At 37.2% G+C, this 12,610-nt stretch overlaps 1 protein-coding gene across 1 annotated transcript in view; it reads right to left on the bottom strand.

The window, feature by feature from the left end:
* The window catches only part of SMC1B (structural maintenance of chromosomes 1B), a 71,412-nt gene that overhangs the window by 50,641 nt on the left and 8,161 nt on the right, over positions 1–12,610 (bottom strand). The window contains exons 2-4 of the mRNA XM_072843551.1: positions 3,423–3,611; positions 1,094–1,206; positions 801–1,004 (exon numbers count right to left, since the gene is read on the bottom strand). Coding sequence (XP_072699652.1) covers positions 801–1,004; positions 1,094–1,206; positions 3,423–3,611 — 506 coding nt within the window. The remainder of the gene's footprint in view (positions 1–800; positions 1,005–1,093; positions 1,207–3,422; positions 3,612–12,610) is intronic.

Below are 12,610 nucleotides of genomic sequence, written 5' to 3'. Positions count from 1 at the left end.
AGGTATTGTGAAGGGCACCAAGAAAATACCACAGAACAACAGTATTTGCAAAGTGTGTCTATGGCCTCCTAGAAGTTCCTGGTACCTTTTAGAGAGCTCCAGAGGTCAAAACTCTTTTCATAATAAGTAAGACTTCATTTGCCTTTTTCATTGTGTTGACACCTGTACTGATGGTAGGTAAAGCTGCTAGGCCTCAACATAAATAAGCTTTATTATAGAAGGAAATAAGAGAATTCATCTGTCTTCCATTAAGCCATATATTAAAGAGATTATAAATATGTAAGACAATGTCACCTTTCGAATTAGTTTTAGGAAATGCAGTTATTTTTTATAAAATTATGTCATTTATGTTAACATATAACACTTATTATTGGTTTTTTTACATTGACTTAAAAGATATTTTTTAAAATTCTCAGTTTTAATTTCAAATATTATAAATATTAATAGATATGACCCACATTAACAGAAACACTTTGGGGAACTTACAAATTTTTAAGAGTATAAGGGGACAAGACCCAAAAGTTGAAAGGCTCCGTCATATAAGATACAAACCCTTCATGCTTATTTTTAGTCAGGAAAATCAGACATTTTTGTGGTTGAGGTTGTACGGTCTATTTAGGAAAAACCAAAAAAAACAAAAAACAAAAAACAGTGGAAACTACATCAAAAAGTTTATCTTTGATGAATGGTGGGCTTTGTCGTACATTATTTTTAAAATCTTGTTAGTAACCCCAAGCCAATACCTAGAAATGCTAATAGTCTTTGTACCCAATTTATTATTTCTATCTTCATGACCTTACCTCTTCTTTCTCTAATTTTGCATGTTTGCGTTCTGCAGCTACATTTTTTTTCTTATTAAAATTAAACTGTGCATCCTCTTCAGCTTTCTGTAATTTTCTTTTCTTTTCCTCATACTCTCCTATAAGCTCTCCTGAAGTGCTGATTTCCTCAAAAAACTGGGTTCTTTCTTTGGGTTTTTTCATTGAAATAGACTCTACGGTTCCCTTTAAAAAACAGTAAAGCACATCAACATATAAAATATATGGATGCATTTTCAAAATCACAAGCCAATTAAACTAGCACAGCTCCTTACCTGAAACACTAGACAGTTCCGTGCTTTAACTATTATGCCTATCTTTTCCAACTCAGCTATGTAAGCAGAACGACTCACTGGATTATCATCAAAATGAAATTCTGAGCATCCCCCTAAAATAAAAGAATAAAAGCTGTTATTGGAAGTATAACATGTAACAACAACCATTCAAAGTTTAGTAAAATTATTTTTCTGATCAAAGCAGTTATGCTATAACATGTGTGTTATTAATAAATGTATTTAACCAGTTAACAAATATTGAATGTCCACTATAAGCCAAGGAGTATTCTATAGCAGTGAACAAAACAGATGAAAGTCTGGATCTCAAGGAGTTTATATGCCACAACAAGGACAGACAAAATGAGATATGTAAGAATAATAAATATCACATAAGAAAGTGTTAAGGAGTAAAAAGAACTGGGAAGGGGATATGGAAGTCTCTGTGTATGGGGAACAGGCATTACAATTTTAAATAGGATAGTGTTATGGTCTAGATGTTTCTGAACCCTCTAACTTCATATGTAGAAATCTTAACTCCCAAAAGTGATGGTACTAGGAGGTGGGGCCTTTGGGAAGTGACTAAATCGTGACTGTGGTGCCCTTGGGAATGAGATTGGTGGGCTTATAAAAGACACCCCACAGAGCTCCCTAGTTCCTTCCACCAATGTGAGAACATAATGAGATGTCTGCAACCCATTAGATAGACCCTCATCTGACCATCCTGGCATCCTGATCCTGAACTTTCCACATCCAGAACAGTGAGAAATAAATTTTTAGTGTTTATAAGCTATTTGTTATAGCACTGCAAGCAAACAAAGGCAGGTGGTTTAGGAACAAGAACAAAGCCGAGGCACTGCACTTCTTCTTTTAAAATATATTACAAAGCCACAGTAATCAAAACAACATGGCACTGGCATAAAAACAGACATAGAGACCAATGGAACAGAACATAGTGTCCAGAAATGCTGCATGATCTCACCTATATGCAGAATCTAAAATAGTTAAATTCACAGAAGCAGAGAATAGAATGGTGGATGCCAGCAACCAGGGGGAGAAAAAAAATGGAGAGATGTGGTCCAGGGTTACTAAGTTTCAGTTATGCAAGATGGTAAGTTCTAGAGATCTAATGTATAGCAATGTGACTACAGCTAACAATACTTATATACTTCAAATTTGTGATGAGGGTGGATCTTAGGTCTTCTCGCCACAAACACACACACACACACACACACACATGCACGTGCAAAGAAAACAGTAACCATGTTTGGTGATATATATGTTAAGTAACTTGATTGCAGTGCTTACTTCACAATGTATATTAAAACACAGATGTATACCTTAAATATATGGAATTTTTAAAATTAACTATTTCTTTTTAAGTAAGCTCGAGGCCCAAAGCAGGGCTCAAACCCATGACCCCGAGATCAAGAGTCACATCCTCTTCTGACTGGGCCAGCCAGGAGCCCCTAGATACTTGCAACTGATACCTCAATAAAGATGGGAAAACATAAATTTGTGATGATTTATTAGATAAACAGAGTAAGCTAGGGAATCTTTACTGTAACAGAGACTTTTGAATAAAAACCCAAAGGAAGTGAGAAAACTTACTGATAAAGATATCTATGTGGTAATGTGGTGAAAAACTTAAGTTACATACTAAGGTATAAATACACAATAATAAGTATTTCCAGAATTATTGGTGGCTGAATTCAGGGAAAGTTAATAAGACAGTATTTATACATTAAAACATTAAGACAATGTTCTAGGGCACCAGGACAAAATGCCAAAAACAAAACAAAAACATGACTATTTTATGGAGGCTCTGTAAACTCTTAGCATACAGAAAAGATACACATCACAACTCTCAATCTTGCTTATTTGGGAAACAGGGGTTTATCATGAAATCTCTGTTTCCTGAATAAATCACAAAATACAAATTAAAATATTTCATTCAAGTTGCTATTTGGTGGTAGAAAAACTTTCTATACAAACCAAAAATATACATATAATCAATTCATCATTAAAAAAAACAGACATACATACAGAACCTCCTTCATTTTAACCCAATAATCAGGTAGAAAAATGCTATTTGACAGCAAGGAAATGTGAACAAATCCATCTGCTTAAACAAGACTCTTAGTGGAGAATCAAATAGGTTCTATTACCTGCCTCTGAGATTTGCCATCTAAGAGGGAAAAAACCCCAAATCTCTAGTTTACTATGCCAGTGGAATAACAAATCATACTCTTCAAAAAAAGAAAAACAGATGACCTGAATTAACTTATGAAAAATCAAATGACTCATAAGCAATTATCTACCAAAAAAATACCTCGAATAATCCTTGTAAATGTTTTCTCTTCTCCACTTTCCTCCACATACACAATTTTCACACTTGCAGAAGAGGAGACCGGTCTTCCAATATGTGCTCCATGAATGAGTTCTTGAATATTTTTGACTCTTAAATTAGCTGTTTTCTCTCCCATTACAAAACTAAGTGCATCCATTACATTAGATTTTCCTGGGAAAGAAGAGAGAGGAAAAAGTTATTCCTTCTTAATAATAAAAAAACCTTTCCCTGAGCCAAAGAAACCAGGCCATCAGTGGAAGTGAAATATAGGCAATATACATCTCAACAGTACTGTCTTGTCTACATTAAAATGCATGTGACTGAACAATTTTTCATAGACCACTGGTTTCTTCTACAGTAGAAAGCTATGGTAGAGTATTAAGTGCCCAAATTTATAAGATCTAAATAAGGGGATCTAAACCTGAGCTCTCTTTCATTACTAAATATTATACTATGGCAAATCATCTCTGAATTTCAGTCATCCCATTTTATGAATATTAACTATCACATATTTAAAAAAATATATCCAAGATATTCCCAAGGATAGAATAAGGTTACTAGAATATTTATGATTTGTAGGAGTTGGTACAGAAAAGTTATGTAGCAGGCCTGAGCCTGCTCTCCTTTCTTTTTTTAAAGATATTTTTTTATTTTTAAAGATTTTATTTATTTGTTAGAGACACAGAGTGAAAGAGAGGCAGAGACACAGGCAGAGGGAGAAGCAGGCTCCCCGTGGGGAACTTGATGTGGGACTCGATCCCAGGACACTGTGATCATGACTTGAGCCAAAGGCAGATGCTTCACCAACTAAACCCCCAGACGCCACATGCCTGCTTTCCTTTGAAAGGCCTGCTTACAGGATTGGCAAGCATCTGGGGGCTTGTATTTCTATTTTAGGAGAGTTTCTACCACTCTGATAAGAATGTCTCACTGTGCCTAAATTATTTGTTTAAAACAACATGATTTATGCTGGACACCTGTCTTTTTTCTAGGAGTCTAGAATTTTGTTATGTGCTAGGCAGAGAGTACCTAGGTGGCCAATCCCCAATAAAAACCTTGCACAGTCTTTAATAAGGTTCTCTGATAGACAACATTTCACATGTACTGCCTCAACTTGTTGCTAGAGGAGTTGCCTGTTCTGTGTGACTCCACTGCAGAAGGATTCTTAGAACCCTGTGCAGGTTTCTTCAGTTGGCTCCTATGCCTTCCCTCTCGCTGAGTTTGCTTTGTTCCTTTCACTGTAACACAGAACAGTTCTAAGTACAACTATACCTGAGTCCCGTGAATCCTCTTAGTGAATCACTGAAACCAGAGGTAGCCTGGGGATTCCCAATCCACATGGCAAATTGTTACCCAGTTATGAGCCCATGGATAGCTCCAAGCCAATTTCCAAGGTGCTGTGTCATTTCAGCTACTACCATCTCTATTTCTTTCATTCTTTTTCACATTTCTTCCCTCATATCCACAAGCAACTTAAATTTCCAATAGCAGAATGGGTGGAAGGTAATACAAAGAAAAAATACTGTCAGCCACTAAAAATATGGCTTAATTTTAGTTTACAATCTTTCTAAAAAGAACCAGAAGTGGTTAAAATGCTATAAATTTATTTATCTAAATCTCAGTGAACTAATGGGTATGAAACATGGCTTTTTGGGTCAACTGATAATCTGCAGATTGAAAGCTATTATAAGACAGAGCAAATACAGGACAAAGTGAACACTCATTGAACTGAATTAAGTCTGACTGTAACAGAACTAAACAGAAACTCGTTTTGGTCAATCCTTATTTAACATCTGCCTAAAATAAACACTTACTTGCCCAGATCCATTTATTCCATTAATATCTTCTGAACAGCTATCATGTGTGAGGTCATGAGGACATGGTAAAAGAAAAAGACAAAAAGCACCCCTGTCTAATGAAGATTATACTCCATTAAGAGAGACACAACATAAATAAGACAATTATATATTACAGTAAGTGTCATGAAGAAGGAAAGATGGGTGATGAAATCGAGGATAACCTGGAGACTCGACTTCAGTTAGAACAGTCAGGAAACATTTATTAAGAGCCGATCTGCTAATTAGTGTCAGCTTAAGACCCATCTGCTGAAAAACATGAATGAATGAATGAATGAATGAATGAACCAAGTCAAGACTGGGGACCTCTGCTGTATATAATTCAAAACCAACACCAAGAAAATAATAATTCCAGAAGAATTATCTTTTAGGCTACATCACTTGATGAAGATGGACCAAATACTCAAAGATGTAAAAATTACACTATCGCTATTCCATCTCAAAAACCTCAATCTTTCCATTCATTTGCCTTCTTACCTAACAGGCTGCTGAGTCCCTCTGCGTTCCAATTCTGTCTATCCATTCCATTTCCTCCTTTCCCAGGCTTCTGCTCATTCAAGCCCTCCCTATACTTCTCAACCTCTGCGCTCTCACCTCCTTAAATCCACGCATTCATTCTGCAGACATTTACTGAACACCAGGCACTCTGCAAAATACTAAAACTACAAACAATACGTAGGATTCTCTCCCCAGGTGTTTACTGTGGGGATATGATAAATTTTCATTGAATTCCATTTTGTGCCAGAGATTCCATATCCATTATTTTATTCAGTCATTGCAAAACCAACTACCTCTATGAGGTAGGTTTTAATTTGCATTTCATAAATTAAAAAGTAGAGACACAAGGTCAAACAAATCATTTGTTTTGGAGATAAGTATCTGGATCTAAAATCTGTACTCTTCTTACAAAAAGCAGAAAATTATAATCCACTATAACAAGTTCTAAAATAAAAACACACATTCAAGTACTTAAGAGAAGCAGAGACTACTGGAGGCTCTGAGTAGACTTTAGCAGATGATTCCAGTAATTAGAAGTTTGGGGAGGGGGATTCTGAAGGTAATAATACTATTTCAGGAAAAGAGAACAGCTTAGTCATAGGTACAGAGGAGTGAGAGAGCATGGTACCACTCCAGTAAGAAATGGCAGATAATTTTATATAGGTGGAGTTTACCAGGTTGGAAATGGTAAGAGAAAAATTGAACTTCATGCTGAAGATTACGTGAAGCCACTGGAGGACTTTAGGAAGAGCAGTGACTTTTTCAGATAGGTTTTTATCCATTTCTTGGATAGTAACCCACCAGAAAAATGAGCAAAGGACATGAAAAGGCAATTTGGAGAAAAAGAAAATGAAAAGGCTGTTACACATATGAAAGCATACTTGAGTTCCATCATAATAGGGGAAATGTAAATTACAACTGTATTGACCAGCATATGTCAACTATCAGACCGGCAAAAATCCAAAATTTGAAAATATATTCTTTTAATGAGGCAGGAGGGAAACAGACCCTCTCATACATTGCTGCTGGCAGTCCAAAATGATAAAACTGCTCTGGAGGGGGAATTTGGAAATAGCTGACCAAATTATAAATCTGTTCATCTTTACTTTTCATTTGAATTTCAGTAGAGTTAACATATCTTAGTTTCAGGTATACAATACAGTGATTCAACGCTTCATATATTACTCCGTGCTCTGATGGTCAGTGTACTCTTCATCCCATTACCTGTTTCTTCAGTCCCCTATCCCCTCTCCTCTGGTAACCATCTGTTTATTCTCCATAGATAAGAATCTGTTTCTTGGTTTGTCTCCTTTTTTTCTTCATTTATTTGCTTTGTTAAATTTCACATGAGTGAAATCACATGGTATTTATCTTTCTCTGACTTACTTTGCTTAGCATTATACTCTAGCTCCATCTATGTTGTTGCAAATGGCAAGATTCCATTCTTTCTTAGGACTAATACTGCACTGTATATACATACCCTATCTTCTTCAACCATTCACCTATTGATGGACATTTAGGCTGCTTCTATATCTTAGCTATTGTAAATAATGCTGCATGTGTCCTTTTGAATTAGTGTTTTTGCATTCTTTGGGCAAATACCCAGGAATGTGATTACTGGATAATAGGCTAATTTTAACTTTTTGAGGAACCTCCATGCTGTTTTCCACAGTGGCTACACCAGTTTACATTCCCACCAACAGTGCACAAGGGTTCCTTTTTCTCCACATCCTCACCAACACTGTTATTTCTTGTGTTCTTGATCTTAACCATGGCAACAGGTGTGAGGTGATATCTCATTGTAGTTTTAATTTACATTCCTTGGGATCCCTGGGTGGCGCAGCGGTTTGGCGCCTGCCTTTGGCCCAGGGCGCGATCCTGGAGACCCGGGATCGAATCCCACATCAGGCTCCCGGTGCATGGAGCCTGCTTCTCCCTCTGCCTATGTCTCTGCCTCTCTCTCTTTCTCTCTCTGTGACTATCATAAATAAATAAAAATTAAAAAAAAAATAATTTACATTCCTTGATGTGGGGCATCTTTTCATGTGTCTGATGGCCATCTGGATGTCGTCTTTGGAGAAATATCTGTTCATGTTGTCTGTCCATTTAGAGAGACTCTAAAGCAGACTCCACACTAAGTGCAGAGCCCAAATGGGGGCTCAATCACACAATCCTGAGATCATGACCTGGGCAGAAACCAAGAGTCAGTTGCCTTTGGGGTGTTGAGTTGTATAACTTCTTTATATATTTTGGATACTAACCCTTTATCTAAATCCACTCATCTTTTTTTTATTTAAAGATTTTATTTATTCACTCATGAGAGACACACACACAGAGAGGCAGAGACACAGGCAGAGAAAGGAGAAGCAGGCTCCATGCAAGGAGCGTGATTGTGAGACTCGATCCTGGGACCCCGGGATCATGCCCTCGGCCAAAGACAGACACTCAACCACTGAGCCACCCAGGCATCCCCCATTCATCTTTTGAGCCAGTAATTCACTTCTAGAAATATATCTCCCTGATATACAACTACACAATGGCAAATACGCAATTATCCAATTAATTATAGGTTGTTTCTAACAGAAAAAGAATGGAAACAACTCAAGTGTTTAAAAATTAAAGGAATACTTGAAATAACTATATAACAGCCCCACAATGGAGAATTATACAGCAAAAAGTGAATAGAAGATGTAGTAAATGAAAAAAAAAAACAGTGCATAACAGCATATACAGTAAAAAACAAATTTAGAAGTAAAGAGAACTGGGTGGTTAGAAGTAGCAATGCATACATATTTGCTTGCATTTGCAAAAAGGAACACTGAAAGATAATCAAGAAATGAATGGTCACCTATACAAAGTGGAGAGTAGCACACAGAAACTGACTTGGATATCTGTTTGCCTCTCCTGGTCCATTTTCCACCCTGCTTTCTGCCCTGTATCAATAGGCTCTCATATCTTTTGGCTTCTGGTTGGATTTGGCCAATGGAGAGCTCTGGCAGGAGGGAAAGAAAAGAGTGGGGTCAGGTATTTATTCCCCTACTTCCCTCTCTGTGATGTGGCTTCCGACTAGCTGTGTCCTTTGACAGGTCACCACTCTTAAATTTCCTTTTGAGTTCCTTCCTCTCTGGGCCTTGGTAGTGACAGATCCATTGTGCTAACCCTGCAACTCCTCTGGTCCTGGGAATTCCTTTATAGCCTCCCACACCTTTGTAATTAGTCCCTTTGTAAATAATCCTTCCACAAATTGTCCTCATTTGAATGTGCCACCTGTTTCCTGTTGGGACCCTGACTGATAGAGGGAACGTGGCAGAAGCAAGATTTCTCCATGTATACCTGTCTATAGCTTTGACCTTTGAAATACGTATACGTCTTGCCCTTTTTAGAAAAAACACTAAAATTTTAAGTAAATGAAAACAAAACACTAAAATTTTGAATAAATGAAAACAATCAGAAACAAATAAACTTAACTGAGTATGAAATTGGTGACAGTCATGAAAATGGTTCATTTCAAGGGACTTCAGATCACAAAATTCTGACTACCTTCTTCATAGGATGTATTTTAAAGACCAAAAAGAAGTAGAAAAGATCTAAATATCCTTTGATACCTTTATACTAAATAATATACTATAGAGCTATATATATTATAACATACTAATAACATTGGAATGTTATTGGTAGTTTTAAAAGTTTTCTTTATATTGCACATTAAAGCAAATATGTAATTATATTAGTGATGTTAGGAACTAAGATTTTCAGAGTAAGAAAAAACATCTGCAATGACAAGAATCAGGAAACAGTAAAAACATAGTTGTGTTAACACTGAATGGAGGGGGACGCCTAGGTGGCTCAGTGGTTGAGCATCTGCCTTCGGCTCAGAGCCATGATCCCGGGTCCTGGGATGGAGTCCCGCATTGGGCTCCCTGCAGGGAGCCTGCTTCTCCTTCTGCCTGTGTCTCTGCCTCTCTGTGTCTCTCATGAATAAATAAAATCGTAAAAAAAAATAAAAAACAAAACTGAATGGAGGGGTGTTTGGCTAAGTCAGTTATGGGACCAACTCTTGATTTTGGCTCAGATCATGATCTCAGGGTTGTGAGATCCAGCCCTGCAAGGGACTCCATGCTTAGCAGAGAGTCTCCCTGAGAATCTCCCTCTCCCTTTGCCCCTCCCCCTGCTCTATCTCACAAATAAATACATCTTTAAAAAACTGAATGGAAACATCAACATGAATTCAATTTGTTTTGTATTTTATTTTTTAAAGACTTATTTATTTTAGAGAGAGAGAGAGAGAGCGAGCAAGCGTGTGTGCCCACACAAGCAGGAGTAGGGGAGGAGGAGAGACTCTAAAGCAGACTCCACACTAAGTGCAGAGCCCAAATGGGGGCTCAATCACACAATCCTGAGATCATGACCTGGGCAGAAACCAAGAGTCAGTGGCTTAACCGACTGTGCCACTAAGGTGTCCCATGAATTTGATTTTTAAAAATTACTATAACATGGAAAGATGCTCAAAATCATATTAGTCACTAGGGAAATACATATCAAAACCAGAATGAGATACAATTCACATTGACTAGGATGTCAAAACAAAAAAAGTAACAACTACTGACAATGTGGAGAAATCTGAACCTTCATTCATTGCCAGTGGGAATGCTAAAATAGTGTACTTACTTTGGGAAACAGTCTGGCAGTTCCTCAAATGCTAGGCACAGAGTTATTATGCCACCCAGCAGTTCCACTCCTAAGGTATACACCGAAGAGATATAAAAACGTGCCCACACAAAGATTTGTACACAAATGTTGAGAGCAGCAGAATTCAAAACCACCACAAAGTGGCAACAACCCAAATGTCCTTCAACTGGTGAATAAATACAATGTGGTATGTCTTGCAATGAGATATTATTCTACAATAAAGAGAAATTAAGTACTAACACATACTATAACATAGAGGAACCTATTATGCTAAGTGAAGGAAGCCAGACACAGAGGCCACGTACTGCATAGTTCCATTTACATAAAGTGTTCAGAATAGGAAGACATAGAAACAGAAAGTAGATTAGTGGTTGCCATGGCCTGAATCAAAAGGAGATAATGGAGAGGGATTGCTAATGCATACAAGGCTTCTTTTTGGGGTGATGAAAAGGTTTTGGGATTAGATAGTGATGACAGCTACACAACTCTGTGAATATAATGAACATCACTGACTTGTATTCTTAAAAAGATGAACTTGATAGTATGTAAATTATATCTCAATAAAGCTGCTATAAACAAAAGAACAAATCTGTAAAAGCACCTTATACATTTTCTAGCCTCAGCCACTGAAATGGCCTAGACCTGCTATTACCCAAATCCACTGACCAAATGTACAAAGTATCCCTTGTTCCCAGATTGTGGTGGTCTTTAATAACTTCCCTTCAAAAAGAAACCAGAAATACTTGAAGAAATGGCTAATTCCAAGTCTGAGGCTCAGAAAACTGAAGAAGAGCCTGGAAACTGGGACATCTTATGTCAGAAAGCAGGAAGATTTCAATTAATGAGGTCATGACCAAAGGGCACAGGAAGAGGCTTGAAAGAGCTCCTATTGACTAAAGAAATGACAAGGTGAGCATCAAAAAGATGAATGATTTTGATGTATTAAAATACACTATATCAATGAAAATTCATGAGTTCAAAATGACAGTAACAAAAAAAGAGAAAAACTCATTTTTACCATTTGTGGTAAAATTTTAATTTTACATTTTAATATAAAACTTTTATCTCTGTAAATACTAATTTAAAAGTACAAGCATTTGGGTTGCCTGGGTGGCTCAGTTGATTAAGTGACTGCCTTCAGCTCAGGTCATGATCCCAGGGTCCTGAGATCAAGCACCACTTTGGGTTCCCTGCTCTGTGGGGAGCCTACTTCTCTCCCTCTCCCTCTGTCCCTCCCCCCAACTCATGCTCTCTCTTGCTATCTCTCTCTCAAATAAATAAAATCTTAGAAAGAAAAGAGGACAAGCATTTACCCTGTTTTTCTAATGTGAACTCTATTTTAGGTTTCTAATAATCCCAGTCAATAAAAAAAACTTTTTTAAAAACAGGGGACTACCATTCAATGAACGTAGAAAAGCATGACACATTAAAAACTCAGTTTTGCAAACCTTTATGAAATTCTGATTCAGTCAAGATTATTATCTGGCATTAATACCATCTGGGTAGCACATACATTAATTTGTCTGACATTGGTTGTAGCAATATTTTCCTAGGTAGGTTCATAAAGCAAAGGAAATAAAAGCAAAAATAAACTATTGGGAATCCATCAAAATAAAAAGCTTCTGCACGGCCAAGAAAATCAACAAAACTAAAAGACAACCTACTGAATGGGAGAAGATATTTGCAAATGACATAGGCAATAAAGATCAGCATCTAAAATACAACTCGGGCAGCCCGGGTGGCTCAGCGGTTTAGCGCCCCCTTCAGCCCAGGGCCAGATCCTGGAGACAGGGGATCAAGTCCCACGTCTGGCTCCCTGCATGGAGCCTGCTTCTCCCTCTGCCTGTGTCTCTGCCTTTCTGTGTCTCTCATGAATAAATAAATAAATAAAATATTTTTAAAAAGAAGTTATACAACTCAATACCCAAAAAACCAAATAATGCAATTTAAAAATGGGCAGGCAACATGAACTGGTATTTCTCTAAAGACATACGGATGGCCAGACACACGAAAAGATGCCCCACGTCACTCATCATCAGAGAAATGCAAATCAAACTATAATTAGATAATACCCCAGACCTGCCACAATGGCTAAAATAAAAAAAACACAAGAAACCACAGTGTTGG

This window comes from Canis lupus, chromosome 11, assembly GCF_048164855.1.
Source record: "Canis lupus baileyi chromosome 11, mCanLup2.hap1, whole genome shotgun sequence".
NCBI classification, from domain to species: Eukaryota; Metazoa; Chordata; class Mammalia; order Carnivora; family Canidae; genus Canis; species Canis lupus.
Note: the sequence above shows the minus strand (reverse complement) of the source record. Positions and strands in the feature narration are given on the sequence as shown.